General features: G+C 26.8%; 3 protein-coding genes across 4 annotated transcripts in view; 1 reads left to right on the top strand and 2 right to left on the bottom strand.

Moving 5' to 3' along the window:
* The window catches only part of LOC107444620 (uncharacterized), a 35,391-nt gene extending 31,849 nt beyond the window's left edge, over positions 1–3,542 (bottom strand). The window contains exon 1 of one of the 2 annotated variants that reach the window (XM_016058833.4): positions 3,396–3,542. In XM_016058833.4, the coding sequence (XP_015914319.2) occupies positions 3,396–3,472 (77 nt within the window). In that variant the 5' untranslated portion in view covers positions 3,473–3,542. The remainder of the gene's footprint in view (positions 1–3,395) is intronic. The other variant, XM_043041080.2, reaches the window with a different exon arrangement.
* Positions 3,543–3,563: 21 nt separating this feature from the next.
* Positions 3,564–9,111, top strand: LOC107444621 (guanine nucleotide-binding protein subunit alpha homolog). Its single transcript, XM_016058834.4, has 3 exons — positions 3,564–4,229; positions 5,726–5,776; positions 7,748–9,111. Exons 1-3 carry the CDS (start codon positions 3,753–3,755, stop codon positions 8,321–8,323), a joined length of 1,104 nt encoding a protein of 367 aa, XP_015914320.2. The 5' UTR covers positions 3,564–3,752; the 3' UTR covers positions 8,324–9,111.
* Positions 9,112–19,220: 10,109 nt separating this feature from the next.
* The window catches only part of LOC107444610 (leucine-rich repeat-containing protein 45), a 32,454-nt gene continuing 31,808 nt past the window's right edge, over positions 19,221–19,866 (bottom strand). Inside the window, exon 20 of the mRNA XM_043041077.2 lies at positions 19,221–19,580. Within this exon, the coding sequence (XP_042897011.1) occupies positions 19,363–19,580 (218 nt within the window). The 3' untranslated portion in view covers positions 19,221–19,362. The remainder of the gene's footprint in view (positions 19,581–19,866) is intronic.

Genomic DNA, 19,866 nt, shown 5'->3' with positions numbered 1-19,866 from the left:
TTCAGGGTTGCCACAGAAAAAAAAGAGTAAAATAATTGCTTTTAGTAGCCTAAAGCATGAAAATAATTGCCTAAATAAGAACAAAAAATTTTCAATTACATAACTAAAATTTTATTAGACTTAATTGACCATGATCTATTTAGTCAAGTTGGTTGCAAATATGATTCTTTTTGTATAAATGTTAATGTTTTAGCAGTAAAAGTTTATATAAAAATTTTTTCCCTTTCATTAATAATTGATTTAGCAAATATATATATACATATACTATATTGTAAAAAGTGATTATTCAAATTCGAAATTCACGCATCGTAATATTGTATTAAAAATCAGGTTGTTTAAAAGCATGTAGAATTTCGTAGCAATAACCATTGAAACCGCAATCTAGAAACAAAATAGACTTACGATGAAATCTGTGCAAATTGAGAACATTAAAAAGTAATAACTCAAATTTGCAATTGAAAATCTTACACATTTTTCGAGAAAAAAGAATTTATCATGTTCAAAACCTCCCACTGGCTGCAGTTTGTCAACCAAATTTATGCTAACAAACATTTCCAGGAGTACAGAAAAGTCTCCCAATAGTCTCCTTTTCCTGTAGTTGCATTTTAATACTTTTAAGGCAAAAAAAAGTTGTCGTAGTCGCCCCAGGTCGAAAATAAATGCAAATAGTCGCCTGTGGCAATCCTGTCTTTCAAATAAAGCTTTTGACTTTTTAGAATACACAATATTGTTTTCATTTACATGTTTCAGAAAAATTGCATGAATTTAGTAAATTTAACTTTAATTTATACATATCAAGCTGTTTTTGCCTTTTTTATTTAAAATTTTGACATTGAAAAAGGTACTTCACTAAACCAAAACTATAGTATGTTGGTTTCGGGGCACTATATGCACTCTTTTCGCATTATTTAACTTTATTCATCCTCTGCAGAGGGGATAGCTTCCCCAAATTTGTAACTTAATGACCTGTGTGCATAGTTGACCATTTTACAGTAAAGTAATTTAGTAAGGACCGATACTACCCACCCTTGGTCCCATTGCAAGATGATCGAAGTTGTGTGTTCACTAACGAAGACAGTGAAACTTCACTGCGATATTCTATTGGGAGTCGAGATGGATGCAAACCACCTTCGTCTTTGCCCGGCACTGGGGGACATCTCTATGCGTAACCGTTACTGGAGCGCAAGACACTTATTGGGTTCATAGACTTTTCTTGCCACGTTTGTTTTTGTTTGCAGGGGTCTGTCTAGGTTTTTCTGAGAGGTACCTATTTTGTGAAATTTTAGAATTAATTTGTGAAAAATTAAAAATTATATTAAAAAATCAACACAAAAATATGGTAAAAATATGAATTTATCGTTTCTTAAGGGATGCAAAAATAAAATTTTAAGAAAAAGTATTTTGTGAAACTACCGTTTTTCCTAAAGTTGAATTTGTGAAGGTACCGCTAAACGGTAGTAAATTCGGCCTGGACAGACCCCTGGTTTGTGTTTGTTTATTTTGTTGTTCCTCCCTTTGTGGTGAGTGGTCTTTTGTAACCTTGGCCATTGGAAATATAAAAAAAATTCGATTGGGAGCAGTGCCTTATGATCAGTTCACTGTGGGACTTACGATCAATAGACTTTGCCATTTTAAGTAAATAGACGATGTCTCTATTTAATATACCATCAAAAATTATTTAAATGTAGACTTTTAAATTATTTTTCAGAATCCTGTTAATCCTTTAAAGAGCATATAAAAATAATTTTAACGTAAGTAGATCATTGTAAATTTTTTATTAAATTGGAAAATTTTAATTATTAAGATTTTTCACCATAAAAAACTTTAATCTTTTAAACCATTTTGATTACTAAAAAATCAATCAGTTTAAATAGATCAGGTAGATATCTAGAATGAATAGTGCTTGACAATTCCGCTTATATGCTTTAGCGTGTCAAATACCCCCAGAAACTGTAAGGAAGAGGCAAAAAAAGATATGGTGCATCCTTAGGCTGTGTGGTTAACCACTAGCAAAAAATAGAAAAGGTAAAAAAAGCACACCTACAGGCTAAATTAAATTAAACTTTTTTTTTTCTGAGTTAAAAACAAGAGAAGAAAATAATTTAGAGGATTTATAAATTGATGGAAATTTTGGTTCTAATTCTTTGTTGAATAATTATTACCGAAGCAATTAATAATTACATTTTTTCTCTAATCATAAATATTTATTTTTTATGTAATCTATTAAGTGGATATTTGTATCATTTTAAATAGGAGCCTGCTTTTAGCAATAAATGATCCAGAAATTTGGAAGTTCTGCATCCTATGGACGTCCGAATGGAACTGAAGTCTTGTGTCCTAAGGACTTCCTAGAGTCAAATGGAATCACTGGGTGCTAGCCTAATCCATAGCTGATAACTTTTTTGTGGGAGGTATTTTTACTGAATTGAGATATGTCGCGCCAACTACAATTACCGAGACACCAAATCATGGGTCTGTCTAAGTTTTTCTGAGAGGTACCTATTTTGTGAAAATTTAGACATAATTTGTGAAAATTAAAAATTATATTAAAAAATCAACACAAAAATATGGATTTATTGTTCCTTACGAGATACGAATATAAAATTTTTAAAAAAAGTATTTTTCAAACTACAGTTTTTTTTAAAGTTGAATTTGTGAAGGTACTGCTAAACGGTAGTAAATTTGACCTGGACAGACCCCTGCAAATGGCTTTTATACTTGCAAATTTATTCAACAAAAACATGTACAGGCTTTCCAAGGGATGGATATGAGTTATACCCTTTGAGTTGGTATCCTTCTGTGATGTTTTTTCCAGTTTATCGCAAGTTGCTGCACCTAAGTTGCCAAGACTGGGCAATAATTCTACCACAGATAATACGGATATAATTCCGATTTTTCCTAATTGAGCAAAATGTAAAAGTTAAATAAAGGTTTGTTTTTTTTATCTAAAAAATACTTTTTTCCATCACTTATTATTAACCTAAAAACATATAAGAAGCCTTCTGCCTCACACTTTGTGCAATGCAAAATGCACTGTTGAATGCTTTTTTTTTTTTTTTAAAGCGCACAGTATGCTATTGATAAGTCTTATATAAATCTAGTCTAAAAATAATAACACCACTAAATAATTTTAAAACTTTCCTGACAGTATCCTTAGCATTAGTTTTTCGTGCGTGGCGAAAATAACATTTAATAACTTTTACTTTTTAAATTATTAAATATTATATTAATTGAAATATTAATTTTGCTGCCGGGTCTAAATGTTTTGGTAAATTTCTCGAAGGAATCAATGTTTTTCGATACATTTTCGATATTGTTTCATAGGCTGATTCGTGAAAAAAATTAAATCTGAACTAAGAATATGAAGCTTTGGATCAAAGATCTAAATTACTTACAAAACCACATATTTATTTCTTTGTTGCAATAATTTGTAATTTACTTTACGAAATCTGAGAATTCCCCTAGCAAACATCGTGAAGTCTCCGTATTTTGTTTATAAACATTTTACGAACTACGACAGTCACAGTTTGAAATATTTTGCCACCCTGTATTTAATTGCATTTTGCTTGAAAATATTAATATAATTTAGCTACGAAATTAAAGTAAGTTTACGAGATTCTTATTTTTTTCTTAAACTATTGCTGATCAAGATGCAATTTTTCGAAAGTATATTTTAACATTTCCTGAGGCAAAACAAAAAGATAACCGTTATGTCATTGGCAATGTAAACAATCAGCTGTCAAAGCAAAAAGATGGCCGGGGTGAGTTTGTGTTGTTCTTGTTTCGAAAGATTAAAATACGGTCCGGAAGAATTAGATCAATTTCAACGAAGCAGAAAAATTGATAAAATGTTAGAAATGGACAAAAAGGCACGTAGAAAACTTGTAAAATTACTTTTACTTGGTGCAGGGGAGAGTGGCAAAAGTACATTTCTTAAGCAAATGCGAATAATTCATGGTTTAACATTTGACGAGGAAACTGTTGCTGAATACAGAGTCACTATATTTCAAAATGTTGTGAAGGGGATGAAAGTTCTAGTTGACGCTCGCGATAAATTAGAGATTGCCTGGCAAGATCCTTCTCGAAGTCAACACGGCGAACGTGTGATGAGTTATGAAAACTTTTTCTTAGATAAATCAACATTTTCTCAGTACGCTCCTTCTGTTAAGGAACTTTGGAAAGATAAAAGTATCAGAATAGCTTACCATAGAAGAAGAGAATTTCAACTTGTAAGTTTTGGATAGAAGAAGTGATGTATTAAATAAGTTATTTTAATTATAAGTACCTATAACTTGTTTGAAGCCTGTTATTTAGTTGATACTAAACGAATCAATGCTTGCCTTCTAATTAAATAAAATTTCAAGATTTTTTTATAAAAGAAATTGATGTCTCAAATGAAGTATTTCTATTCTATAATATAAGATTCTTGAAATTTCAATGTGATTGCGAAACTTCTATGGGATTGCGAAACTTCTGTGGTATTCGGTATATTGCTTCTGCAGTAAAACAGGAGAGTAATATTATTTTTTAGGCTTGTGTAATTATTATATAAGAGTGTAGGGGAGATTTCCGTATCGTGATCTGTGGCAGAATAATCGGCAAGTCTTGGCATATCAGTTTGTTACATATTTCATTTGTTATGCAAATCATATTATACATTTGTATTTGATGCATTTCACTCGTTATATGAATAATATATTATGTCATTATTTACTGCATCAGTATAAAATAACAGAACTGATAAATTTATTTTATTTAAATCAGTATTGTCCTCTTAAAGAAAATATTGAACTTCACATTTTTAAGGCCATTTAAGTTGAAATGATTCCATCCTTGTATCTTTAAAAACTGGTATTAGTTCGGAATGTTTTAAAAACTTAAATTGGTTGAAAATATACTTTTTATCACCATGTTACAACCACTCAATGATTTAATTTTGAGAATTTTAATATCTAACTGTGAATGTCTTAAGTATTACTCCTTTGATGTCTTTTTAAATTCCAAATAAATAAATTTAACCTATACTCGAGGTTTTCTGAAAAATTATCCTACATTATAATATTAATAAAAGGATAAAATATTTCTGTTATAAAATAAGCTTGTGTGCTAACTTCTCATTATATTAGGTTTTTTGAGAAGCAGCAAAATGTGATCTAACATTGTACAATTTTAAATAATGAAGACATTAATGTTTTAACTTTTGTTTTTCATATTCTATTACAATTTCTAATGTTGTATTCAAATATTGTGTATGAGTAATTTTCAAATCTATGTTGCATATTCTATTTAGTACTCAATTTAGAAACCACACTCAGTTATCACTATTATCGAATGGATAGTTGCGATAGTGATGCTGTGAGCAGGACAATGTTAGAAATTAGTTATGTAGTAAGGCTACTGCTCTATTTCTTAAAATGCTTAATGTTAGTCAATTTAAATAAATGTATAAATATGTAGTTTTTCTTCAAAATATTTGGTATAAAGCAAAGAAACTTTCTTCTCAAATGTTGCTAATTTATCAATAAGTGTTAAAACCTTACTGACTAATTTGTAGCTTACCATATTACTATAACAGGTATAATTGTATTTTTTTCATTATAAAATTTTCAAAAAAGCTTATGTCTGAATTTGTATTGAAATACAATAAAAATTGATTTGTAATTAGCCAATTGTCCAAACGTTGAAAGTTAAAATAATTTATTTACATATAATTTTTTTTTTCCAGAGTGATAGCGTACAATACTTTTTTAACAATCTTGATAGAATAGCATCCACCGTAAGTATAGTTTTCAGTATTTTTATTTTGCACTAATTGTTTTTTTTGTCAAATCTTAATTCATTTAAAATTTCAATACATAATTATAAAAATTTTCAAGATTTAATTATCCCTGGGCATTAAATTTTCAAAAAGTCCCTACATTAATGAATATACTTAATTTAGTGAATTCATTGTGCTGAACATAAATATGGCAAAAAAAGGTTAACTTTTTTTCCTTGTGATGTTTACACATTCCTGGTAATAATTATGCAAGTGTGTGCATGCGTATAGATTACAATTCATTTACGAATTATATTTTACTTCAGATGTTCAAATTCTTTTGGCTTGTAATAAACGGGGTAGCAGTTTTATTGACTGTGGAACATTTACTGGAAATTAAAGAAACCTTGAGAAGGAATTTAAAGCACCGAAACTGCTTAAAGAGTGCTTAGTTGTAAATTTCATTATAATAATGGGATTTATCTATGTATGAAATTTGTTATTTAATTTATTTATATATAAAAATAATATTTATTAATGATTTTTATTTTTTTTTAAATGCATTATTCAGCTAATTTTTTACTCGAATACTCAGTATTTAGAAATTTTACTATTCGTTACTTCCCTACTTTATAACGCAAAACAATTTAAATATCTCTACAATAGGATCCAATTAGCTTTATTTCCCCAATTTCACATTCATGTTCTATTGAGCATTAATATTTTAAGAACAAAATGTTTTAAATAAAATGCATCTGTTTATTTTTATTTATATTTGAACAATGATTATTAGATTTTTATAAGCACAGCTTGTATTATAATTTTGCTTTAGAGATTAGACTATCTAATAATTGGCAGTCAATATAAAGCAGCGGTATATTACATTATTTTGGTACTGGAAAAATAACTCAGTTCATTTATGGTAAAATGGTGGAAATTTGGAAAATATTGGGTTGATGCATAAGTTCCCGCGTTTTTTTTTTTTTTAAATTTGCATTGAAAATGAAGTATTTTGGCATAATCTTTTATGTTATTCGGAAGAGAAATTTTCGCTCTATAAAATAGTGTATTTCACTTTTTTGTTGACTTTAATTTTTGTTACTTTTTAGAGCATTTAATTTAAATGGAGTGTCAAGTGGACAAAAAACGAGCATTTCCGACACCACCTTATTTTTGCGTTTAATCGAGGTGCCAAAGCAACAGAAGCTGCTAAAAATATTTGTGCTGTGCACTTTTAAATGCTTTATGCTGCGTTTCATTCAATAATGACGTCGAATTATGGGCTTCATTGGACGACTTTTTTGAGACGCTTCCGGGTGAGTTCTGCCTAAGAGGCGTCGAAAAACTCGTTGAGCGTTGAGAAGAAGTCATAAACAACAACAGAGAGTACATTATTGATTAAATGGTTGTTATTTTATGTCAAGAAATAAAGTTACAAATTTTTTTTTTTTAAAAACGCGGGAACTTAGCATCAAACTTTTAATGTAACTGCAATTATTATTTAATTAGAATTACGTTTTATTATATAAAAGTAATTCAATGACTAACTTTCTCTCTTTAATATCGTTATAGCTTCTCACTAAATGTTTTTAATAAACTAATATGGCTTATTAACACTTATATTGTTTTTTTTATTGCTGCAGTTATTGTTTTCTTGTAGATCTTGTGAACGATCTACATTAAGTTCTTTAAACATTGATGAAGTAATTTATTCACTGTATAATATGTAAAATTACAAAACCACTGTTTCTCGGCAGCAAATAAACTACTGATTGTTATTACTATCTATAAAGATTATTGGAACTGATCTATTGATTGGAATTTTAACCCTCTTATATAATATCTTATGAAAATAACTTTTAGTTGCTAATGACTTTAATTTGTTTATTTATATATCCTAAAAATGTTTTATATATTATTATATTATAGCATCATATCTCATTGTTTTATTTATTAATATTTTTATTTATTATATTATATATATTTTAGGATTATACACCCAGTCACCAAGATATTCTTCATGCCAGAAAAGCAACCAAAGGAATTACCGAATTTACAATTACAATTAATGAAGTACCATTTTGTTTTGTAGATGTAGGAGGTCAGCGATCTCAGAGGCAAAAATGGTTTCAGTGCTTTGATTCCGTCACATCCATCTTGTTTTTAGTGTCTTCCAGCGAATTCGACCAGGTGCTACTCGAAGATAGAGCTACAAATCGTCTACTAGAATCGCGGAACATTTTTGAAACCATAGTCAACCACAGAGCATTTGTGGAGGTGTCTTTTATCCTTTTTCTTAACAAAACTGATTTATTAACTTACAAAATTTCTAACAAAATGTCTGACATTTCATTGTTTTACCCTGAGTTTAAAGGTGATCCTTTCAGCATAGAAAATGTTCAAAAATTTATTTTAGAGCTATTTGAAAACACAAGAAGAGATCCAAATAAAGCTATCTTTCACCATTACACTACAGCTATAGATACAGAGAATATTAAAGTAGTGTTCAATGCCGTCAGAGACTCTATCGTGCAAAAAAATATCACTCAACTGATGTTGCAATGATATGTTGAAAAGTCCCCTTTATATCATGTAAATTTTATTATACTATTTAAACTTGAAGTTATACTATGTGGTGTCGATTATTAAGTATTTTGAGTTTTAAATTATATTTAATTGGCAGCTGTTTAGTATTTCTTAAATTAATTAAATGAAAAGAATTCATTTGCATGTGCATTATTTTGATTGAAACTGAAATCAACATTATAATATATCTTAGCAATTTAAATAGTTTTCCTGCCAAAAGATTCATAAACTTTTTTCTCTAATCATAAAATCAAAGTACTCCAGTTATCCATATAATTGTAAAATTTATTAAATTAAAAAAATATATATTATTTCATTGACATTCTCAAAAAAAATTTCCTTATTATGTATTAAAAACTAATAAATTAATTTGCTATCTTTTTTTTCTGATTTTAGATCTGCCAATTACTTCTCATTATTTGAATCCAACTAATGCTATATCTATCTTTGAAAACCTTATATCTCCCTCCTACTTAATTATCTTTATAAAATTAGTTTCATTTCATTAAAAAATAATTCTAAAATGTGAAAGTAAGTCATGAATAAGACTTAAACTATAAGATCAATGATTAGTTTGAATTTACGTATTGATATTGCGTAAGAAACAAAAACCATTATATTGCTTAGTTTAAGAATCCCCCAAAATATGCTGATAAACATGCAGTAACTATAATACTAAGTAAATTTAATTGAAAAATACATTATTATAGTGAATTATTTTATATAGGTAAATGTTTTATAGCTTTACATTAAAAGTGAAAAAGAAATTTATATATACCTTAACAATCATAACTAAAAAATTATTGTAGTTAACAAAACACTTCAGATTGCAAAAATTGTGATTTTTTTTAAAATTCGAAAATAAAGGCTGTTGGGTAATTTTTGGAAATTATAATTATGTTTTTTGAATCAAGGATTTGAATATTTTTTGTTTCTTATGCTATATCAATATGCAAGTTCAAATTAATCATGTCATTATGAAAACAATTTAACATTGTACTTATTCATTACTTTATTTAGCATTTTATGCCTTGGAATTATCTGAGGATATCAAACTAATGCTAAATAATTAAGCTATTGAAGTTGTGTATTATGAATTTTAAATGTTCATTTTTATTAAATAAATATTTTTAAGAAAAACTATTAAAAATTTTAACTGAAAAAAACAAAGGTAGAATTTGATTTTTATTATTTAAAAGTGCATTCATTTGAACAGAATTCTTTAATTTTTCAGAATTTTTATTTGGAAATTATAATTTGTTTGTTTTTTCGTGATCAATCTAAAATGTATTATTGACTTAAACTGAATGAGCTTAGGAAACCTAATAAATGTAGCTATATGTTTGTTCTTATACATACTTTTTTTTTTGTGGGAACATTAAGCATATATTTATTTGTGTATGTAAGCATTCTTCTAATTTTCTAATTGCTGTAAAAAATTTACAAATTCTTATTTGGATTTATATAAACTAAAATATTTTTTAAAATAAAATATTAATCAACTTATTTTGTAAGGAAAGTATTATTTAAAAAATATTAAATTTATTGCTATTATTCTAAAACAACTTTTTTTTTAAATTTAATAAAAGGCAGCTTTTTTTTTTCTCTTTTTTTTTCATATAGCTTTGGTTATTTTATTTTTTCCTATTTTCATAGTTATAACACTTTAGAGACATTCCACTTTTTTGGTAGAAATCAGTTATTACAATTAACAAAGTTTTCTTCCAATGTCTCTTTACTTTGTGTCAAAAACATGTTAGCTGTTTGGGCTTCATTTTGCTAAGTTTCTTTTCCTAATTAGGGAATGTGTAACTATACCAAAGTTGTGTAAATTTATTGACTGATTCAGCTTTTTGAATATAAAAACGTGTTTCTAGTTTTAGTTTTTTGACAAATTTTCTAATAAAATATCATCTTAGCAAGAAAACTTTTGTTTTAACACTAAAGTTTCTTTTTTTTTAGCATATAATATCATAAATAACTTCAATAAAGCCAAGTATAGCTATCTTATTTTTTAAAAGTAATTTATTTCAGACGAATTGTGGATTTTTAGCTATAATTTTGTTCATAATGGTTAAGATAAATTTTAAAGGCAAGGGGGGAAAAAAAGAATATGTTCTTAGTACTTATAATTTTGAGGTACTATCAACCTTACCTCAGTACCATGTCTATGCACATCATGTTAACTCGATGTGGAAATTTTTATTTTATAGATTTTTGTCTCTCAAACAATCGCAATTCCATGTAAACATAATTCTCTAAACTATATTTAAATGTAGGAACTTAAGCTTCTCCGGCTGCAAATGCTAGCTCATGCATTGTTTCTCAAAGTAAACATTCCTGTTTCCCAGCATTCCTTATCTTTACTTTGATATTGTAAGTTTGCTGCAATATGTAAATGTAGATGAAATTGAAGGAAAAAAAAACAATTTCTGCATTCTGTAGATATTTTTTTAATATCATACTTAATAAATGACTAAAAAAAAAAAAAAAANAAATTACTAAATAAAAAAAAAAAAATAGGGTGGAACCACACAAAAAAATGGTTGGCAAGGAGGTGTTTAATTTTATACTTCAATGAGTTCAACATTAAAAATTTGTCACAAAGGGCAACTATGTTTTCTATTTTATTAAAATCTGTAACATATTTATATTATTAATGGAGTATGATACTTATTGTTGGAAATTCTTTTAGCTTGCTACAGTTAAAAGAAATTTCTTCATTTGTTAATTTATTACCGATTTGCTTCATGATTACTTAAGATATCATTCTTCATAAACAGAATTTTTTATGTATACACGCTTTTATTTTCTATTGCTCTCTTTTTTCTATTTGTTTGTTTATTTTTGTATTAAATTTTGTATTGTTTTAAATTGAATACTGTATGTATTCGAACTTAAGTTATACTTTTGTAAATTTAATACTTTAGATATACTTTAAAATCAGATAAGATGATTTTAAAAAGTTTATTAATTTTAGCTTCTTTTGCTTTTTTTAACGTGTTCACATTTAGGAAAATTGATATTTATCTTTCTATGTTATTTTGTGTTAAAATTTATTGACCTCAATCTCATATGTCAGCTCAATTATTGTTAGCTATTTTATTATGTATGATGTTCACTTTCTAGTCTAAAACAATATATGTATTGAGTAAATATTTTTTAAACTAATTTTAATATTTAAAAAAGCATTAAAATTTCGAGAAAAAAAATATAGAAATATCAATTGTAGTATTTAAAGATTTAAATCCTTAGCCTTTTTAAACTTTGTGGAATTTTTTTTTTACCAAAACGTATTCTATTAGAATGAGATTTATTTATTTCAAAACTAAAAAATTACAAGATTTATTTAATAATTAATAATGTAACAAGTTATATAAAGCAAATTATAATGAATAAAATTATCTTTCTCTGGGAAAATTTTAAAACTTTTTATGATTTAATTTTATTAAAGGACAGTGCATGCAAAACTACAAATAATATCAAAAATATTATGCTTATACTTTTTTCATGTATAAAGTTTACTGTTCAATACATTATTTTTTATGTGAAAATTATATAAAACATAACTAAACATTAAACATAAATACATATTACATTAAACATAAATATAATTAAAATTATTCTTGATACAAAATCTCAATTTATTTTATCCCTTGAAAAAACAGATTTTTTCCCCCCTTCTCCAAAAAAAAGATTGTGCACCCTTAGAAGAGATCACTAATAAAAATAATTGAAGATTGGGTACTAAAACACGTGTTTCATTGCTAGTGTCAAGACCCACATCTCAGACAATGAGATCTCCTGAGTTTTCCACCTTTATAATTCATCATTGCAACCCAAGTTGTTCTATAATATTTCTCTCCATTTCCAAAAAACAATTATATTTGCTATAATTTTAATAGCTATCTTCAACTGTTTTTATTTTTTCTCTTTACTTTGTGTTCTGTTTAGTTCAGGGTAACCATCCTCTCTGTTTCTAAATCAATTTATTAATTAAACAACCATCATGTAAAATAGTTTTTCTTCAGGGGTCTGTTTAGAAGAAATTTGGGTCCGTTAACGGACCCTTCTCAAAATATCTTTTCTTAGAAATGAACCCTTCACAAAATAATTTATCTTTTAATCGTACCCTTCACAAATTTGTTTATCTTCATTATTGTTTTGTTAATCGAATAAACCCTTCTAGGGAAAAAGAAAGAAAAATGGCTGGAAACGAACTAAGTTTTCATAGTTTCCCAAAGTTTAAATTGCAAATTCTAAGAAAATATTTCTACTTTTTCAAACATCGTGTGCACATTCTTATTGATATAAATATTTTTTTTTCCTAAATAAATAATTGATCAATTTATATTTATTCATAAAATTAATTAATAGAATATTATGTAAATAAAAATTAATTTCTGGCAATTTTTTAAATAAAATATTATAAATTTATGAATTGTTTAAATTTACTTAATGCGTAACACATTAAAAGTGATACATAATTAAGTTGTTTTATTTAAAATATGTCAATTGAAATTATTAAAAATGTGTGTGATTTTGTTTCCATTATTCGTCTGAAATGAATATTCTGCATTGAGCAGTATAGGCTAAATTCCAAATATTTATATGTTGCATCTCTAATTTAGTAGCAGCAATTGTTGTGTGTAATCTTGTATCTATTTACAATTTAAAAACTTCTTGAAAAGGTTTTTAGCAATTTTTGCAATAACAGGACCTTATTTGCACAAATTCACAAAAGCAGGACAATTTTACAAAAACAGGACCTTTCACAAAATGTCTGGACAGACCCCTGTTATGAGTTAAATACAGTAGTTCAATAAATTTTGCTCAAAAGGTAAACTATGTTATTTGCAAAGTTTTAGAATCTAGCTTGTGTTTAAGCTTTTTTCTTGTTGCAATTCTTCCTATTGTTAATTCTATAAAGATGTTTAACTATTTTATTTGTTTCATTACAATGTTTGATATGAATATCTGTGATATTGGCATTGTGAAATATACAAATGGTATTGAATGTGAAGAATTTGTTTTTAATTGCTTCTTTTGAAGAAATTATTATAGAAATATTTAATTACGAAGAAGATATAATTGTGGATTTTATTTCTTTTGTTAAGATATAAATATCAAATTGTTTTATCTTTTCTTTATTTGAACTATTAAAATTGATAACATTAAAGTAATTTTACTTCTATTTGCATTCAGTTTTGACCCTAAAGAGTGTTGGAGCTTTCATCTAGTAAACTTACTCAATTTATTTTATCGATATTATTTGTTTTATTTTGTATTGGGTAAGTTTTCTTTATCTCATAGAAAAATAGAATAAATTAAATAAACCATTGAGATGCTTCAAAGCGGATTTTGCAATCTAATCACTAAAAACTGTTTTTACTAAGTGACAAAATAAAACTACAATGTATTTTTTGTAAAAATTGAATGTTTGAATATTTACTATACCTTAAAATATTCTACAATTTTATGCTACATTTAATTTTTTGAATTTGCACATCTGATGATTTGTTATTGAAAAAAGTCATATGCATACTAAAAAGTTTAGTTCACCGATTAATTTAACAACTTGTCATGAATTAAGAGTGCTGTATAAATAGTTATTATAAACTAAAATTTGGTCACAACTGAAATAATTCCTGTTTCTATAAATATAATTTCTTTTAATTTTCATTACAATATTTTTATAGCATTTCCTGACAACATGTTTTGGAAATACAGTTTGTATAAAAAGAAAGTAGTGAAGTAATAAAAGTAGGTACTATCAATACATAACTGAAAACTTTGTCTTTAAAAAAGAACATTATTCAAAATATTTTATAAAACTTTGTAAAAGTGTGGGTACATGTGGTAAATATATTTCTTCTGTAAGATGAAACTTGTTTTAATGTTAGACGTTTTTATAAGAAGAATTTTGTAACTTTTAAAAATTCTTCAAGAGGTTTTTTTACATGATGTTTGGTGCTAAGTTGTTTCAAACCAACTGTTTCTTTCTCCACCTTTAAAATTTCTAATTGCAGCTACATTGATAGCAGCTCATAAATTTAATACTTTGCTGTTGTTTTCTTTGCTCCATTTAACTTCTGCAGGAAATTCTCAAAAATCAAAATATAAAGGTTGCTCAAATAAAAAGTGGGCAGAAGTGTGATAGCGTTAGATATGAAGTACTTCCTTTAAAACCCCGAATGGTAACATCAACACTAGTCTGGGTTTTAAAGGAAGGTTAAAAGAGGAGTGTATTGCTTATAACTTATTAATAATTTTGACTTGGAACATTTAAAGTGAATTAATGTAAAGTCGAGCTAAGAAGAATGCATTCAAAACTTAACAATAAATAGTCATAAGATTTTTAGGGGCAAAAGATAATTGCACCATTCATTTACTCATGTCAAAATGCTGCACAGATTTCATAAGTAGTAATACTTGAATTACCTCTTATGAAATCATGCCATTTTTTTCCGTTTGGTTGGCTGATCGAAAATACCTGATGATCGATGGTGTTTGTCATAAACAGAAGCATATGACAATAAATATTCACATTACACCCACATTCTACTTCTAAAAAATCTTATTACCAATTATTGTTCTGTTCTGGGCGCATTTATCTTAGTACTACTTTACATTCACTTTAAATGCTATCAGTCAGGATAGTTAATTATATCATATTTCAACAAGAAATGAATTTTTTAGCCAATTTTTATTAATGTTGTTTATAAATTGAATTCCCATATTCTGAAGGTGGATGGGTATTTCAGTATTTTTGACAATCGTACCCTTTGCAATTTTACTAATGCATAATTAAAACAAAGAAATTTTCTTGAAAAAAAAAAACCTTTTTATTACATAAATATACTTCAAATAATAGACCACTATATGCTTAAAAAATATCCATTTGAAGAAGAAAAAAAAGACCTCCTTATAGTTAGAAAAAGAACTTCAAACATTCTAATAATTATTCATAGCCATCATTTCTTTATATAAAAAAGTAGGTAATATAAAATTAAGTTAAAAAGTCAAATTAGAGCAGATTCCACAGAATCCTTCAATATTTTACTACATTTTTATTTAACATTTTCTTCATGCAGTTCTAAGACTATGAAATTAAAATGATTAATTATTGAAATTAAAATGGAAAAAACTTAACATAGAAAAGAAACCTCTCAAAAGAAACTTTTCAATAACATGTAAAGTTAAATAAAAGTTGCTTTTTGATTTTTAGTCTATTTAAAAATTCCTATATTTATAATAATAGCATGCAAATCAAAATTACTATTAAATGTTTCAAATATGCATGGACCACAAACGTTAATCTACTTGCAATATTTCTCTTCGCTCTTTAAGCTCTTCAGTATTAGTTTTTGTGAGTGCAATATGAAATGATCAAAACAATTGTTTATAATTATTTGCAATTTCAAAGGAGTTATCACTACCTCTTCAACTGAAATCTATATAGAATATATATTTTTATTAAATCAGTTTTAGTTGCAGGGATATTTTAGAGATTATTAAATAAAATAAAAAGTATTTTATATTTTATTATGTTTCAAATTTTGTATTTTTATTTGAATTTGTCGAGTTTATACTAGGTACTTTTTATATATATTGTGTTAATTTTATTTGAAATGCAACTATGTATTTTTATTTGTTTCTATTTATATCTGTGCTAAAATTGTGCTGTCATAATTTATGCTATGTTTAAAAAAATTTAGATTAAAATCTTATTACATTGGCAGAGCTTCACTTAACCATTGCCAAGTTAAAAGTACTAGTTTAACAAAATAAAACTATTCTTTAATGCAACCTTTAGCAATTGATTATTGCACGTTGATTGAAATGTATCACTTTACTTGTGAATTATATTTTTAATTATACTTATTTAAATTATTTTACATGTCTCTGATGTACAAGTGAGCAAAAATGGTCGCTTGACTTTAATTAAAACCCAGAATTGCTTTCTTAAAGTTTGCACTACCTTGTTTAAGGTAAGACATGTTGTGCAATGATCCTTTATTATATAATTCTGATTTTTATCTTTATGTAAATACGTAAATATATAGTCTTATTCAATTTTCTACCTTACTCTCATGTTTTGTAAAATTTTACAAAATAAAATATTTTTCATTTGATGATTCAAATCTTTTTAGACAACATAAACATCACGTATATATACTAGTTTTATTCACCATCTCAAGGAAATTTAAGAAAAATAAAATAACAAATCACTGCCTGTTAATGCTTTTTCAGTTTTTTTTCTCAAAAATTTATTCACAGTCATGATTTATTCTCTGGTGTTTGCAAAATGATCCTATTAGTCTGATTTTTATAATTATTTATTTATTATCTGTGCATAGGCTTTTGCGGGTCATGTGATTAATTTACATTTAATACACTTTTAAACAGAGTGTAAATTATTTAAATAATACGAGAAATCAAATATACATCGTGAAACTCTTATTTTGAATATAAATTCTTTCTACGAAAGCCTTTCTTTCAAATGGAATCATACACTTAATAAATGAGTTTACACTTTATCTGAAAATGCAGTCAAAATCTCATGTTTTTGATGAAATTTTGACTGGTTTTTAACGTTACTGAGGATAATTAAGAAATTAATTTCACACATTTATACACTAAATGAAACCAATATTTTTTACAAAAGTCATTCTTCAAAAAAGAGTGGTATACATTTTAGAATTGAATTTAATCTAAAAATGGCAGTTAAAATATTACTTTTTAGAGGGAAATGTGAGTTTTTATGTTGCAAAGTATAATTTCACTTACAAAACCTATGTTTTTCAATCATCAATGTTTTCATTGTAAGTTAAATTTTGATTTCATTGAAAGTGAAAGCACCCATATTCAGTTTAAAAGAGAAAAAGTTTCAACATAATGTAACTAATCTTTCTGTTCAAAGGTCACCTTAAGTTGATCTATCCCAACCAGAGCTATGCTTTATATATTAACTAGTTGCTAAACTTTCCTCCAGATAGAAGCTATCATGCTAAATCATAGAGAAGACAGATATCGTCATAACGTCTTGGACTCAGCACAGGTCATTGTAGAAAATGTAGTGAAAAAAGTTATTAAAACTTTTTAAATAGTGGCTTAATTAAAACAGTGAACAAATATATAGAAGGCAACATCTTAAACAACCTTAAAAATATACAAGTTAAAAAAAAAAGTTTAAAGTTAAAAATTTAGAAACATTTATTTCTGTCAAAATCAAATAACTTTACATTTTAATTAACTGCTATCACAATTTCTTTATTTTTTTTTTAAGAATTACTTTATAAGTATTTTCTAATTTTTTGTAACAGCCGGCCGAGTGGTTAGCGTGCCTGACTGCGAAGCCAATGGCCTGCGGGTTCGAATCCCACTCTGGGCATGGATGTTTCTCTCTCTCTGTGTTGTCTTCTGATGTATGAATGTGGCCCACCCTATGAACGGGTATTTGTGGCGTGGGTAATGTTGCTCGCCTCCGTGACTTTGGTTCACAGGTGCCCACTGGGTAACGATAAATGAGCAACACTTCCGGCATCTTCTGACGTGAAGAACAAAAGTTCAGTGCCTGCCGTTATTAAAAAGAAAAATAAACATTTTTGTAACAAAAAAACGTTATATGTTTAAAAACAACTAAAATTGAAAGAATAGAAGTGAAAGTTCACAACAAAAATATTGTTGATATCATGAATAGTCCATTCACGTTTATGAATTGTACTCATTTGTTATTGTAACCCCAGAGAAAGGACTGAAAAAATTCTAAATAACTACGGACATCAAAAATAATTTGAAAAACATCCGACACGAAATTAAGTGTCAAAAAGAGATAACTTAAGTTTGCAAGACGTAAAAACATCTTATTTTCAAAATAAAATTCAATTTTTTTGAAAAGGAAAAAAGTAATAATGATAAACGTAATATAAAAGTAAACATAGTATTTACACTTTGTCAAAGAAAAAGTAAGGACTTTTAAGCACTTTAAACGAGAAATAGAAAATTTTAAGAGTACTTAATTTTTATGATGCAAAATTAGGCACTTTTAAGATGTATATGTACCCTATAAAAAAAGTAAATCCAATTCCAGGAGAAAAGCACAAAATTTCATATCCTGGCAGCTCCCCAGCAGATAAGAAATTGAAAAGTTAAGATAGATGATAAAATCATACCTCGATACTGTGATTGGTTCTCGTGCATTTCAAGAGATATTCATTTGAAAGTAGAAGCTCTCTATTTTTCATTACATATTCAATCCTCTTCTATGCTCCACCTATTCTGATGAATCTTTCTTTACTAGCGCAGGTGGATCATAATATCATGGGTTTAATGGAGGGGGAAATGTGAAATTTTTCTTTTAATTGAAAAGGAGATAAGTGACCAAAAGTTACTATTTTTTAAGATAATGACATTAAGTGACTCAATCCGAGCCCTGTAGCATCTAAAATCAGCGTGCAACATCAAAACCTTTGAAATGCTAAGTGGACTAGCAGGCAATTTAGTCCTTCATTCACATTTAGAGTAATGATGAATATACAACAAATATTCACTGAATGAAGTTCTTTCATATCAAGTGTAGATTATTTATTAGTATGAGTAGGAGGCAAAATAATAAAATGCTTTGTCATAACACAGTTATTATTAAATAAAATAACAATAAATGTTCAATGTTCGTTAATTTGCTTATGGAATTTTTTTTACCCATTTTCTATGTGCCTATGAGGGATTTACCCATTTTTATGTGATATTAGCTTATGTCATGTAGATATTTTTTTAAAAATCAATACAAAAGCCCGAGTTAAGAGCTATTCTTTTGCAGGTACAAAAAAAAAAGTAGGTTCTCCAATAAACCTGAAACTAAATAAATCAACTATTTATATACATTAAATTTTATTTACATATTTACACAGACATCATTTTATGCAGAGAAAATTTAATATAAAAATATATATTTATTTTTTGCAAACTTTAAATTGATAATTGTTTTGTTTTGCGCATGTAAAAATAATTCTTTATCATAAATCTGAATCACCTGGCACAAAACCAGAACTTTTGGCAATTCGATTAGAAGAAGCCAGATATACTTCAAAAGCATTTCGTAACTGCAAAGTTCTTTTGTCTTCTTCTTCCAAGATCTGGTTAAATTTATTTTTTTCTTCTTGGATTTGGAGTTTTAACATTTGGATCTCTACATCTTTGGATACTAAATCTTCTTGATGTTTTGTTTCCAAGTCTAAACATTAGAAAATAAAGAATGTTATGAAAATTGTCTTAAAATGTTTATTTTGTTTCAAAATTAATAAAGCGTATTCTGGGTTATCTGAATAGCTATGAAATAAGGTATTTTCTCATTCGAACTTCACAATTATAACAATGTATGTAAATATTGAAATCTATTAAGTTAAAGGTTATTGTTCTAGATATTAATTTTTATGATTTTCTCTTCTGTAACTAATAAGGAATTCAGTTAATTTATAAGAATCACACACAAAGTGCCTAAAAAAATTAACTCTGGTATT

This window comes from Parasteatoda tepidariorum, chromosome 5 (assembly GCF_043381705.1).
Source record: "Parasteatoda tepidariorum isolate YZ-2023 chromosome 5, CAS_Ptep_4.0, whole genome shotgun sequence".
Taxonomy (NCBI): domain Eukaryota; kingdom Metazoa; phylum Arthropoda; class Arachnida; order Araneae; family Theridiidae; genus Parasteatoda; species Parasteatoda tepidariorum.
This window is presented reverse-complemented; position numbering and strand designations above follow the sequence as displayed.

Bases quoted from the DNA above. Each gene is read 5' to 3' on its own strand.
- LOC107444621 (XM_016058834.4), top strand. From the start codon at position 3,753: ATGGCCGGGGTGAGTTTGTGTTGTTCTTGTTTCGAAAGATTAAAATAC. The intron at 4,230-5,725 runs GTAAGTTTTGGA...TTTTTTTTCCAG, and splicing joins GAAGAAGAGAATTTCAACTT to AGTGATAGCGTACAATACTT. The intron at 5,777-7,747 runs GTAAGTATAGTT...TATATATTTTAG, and splicing joins TTGATAGAATAGCATCCACC to GATTATACACCCAGTCACCA.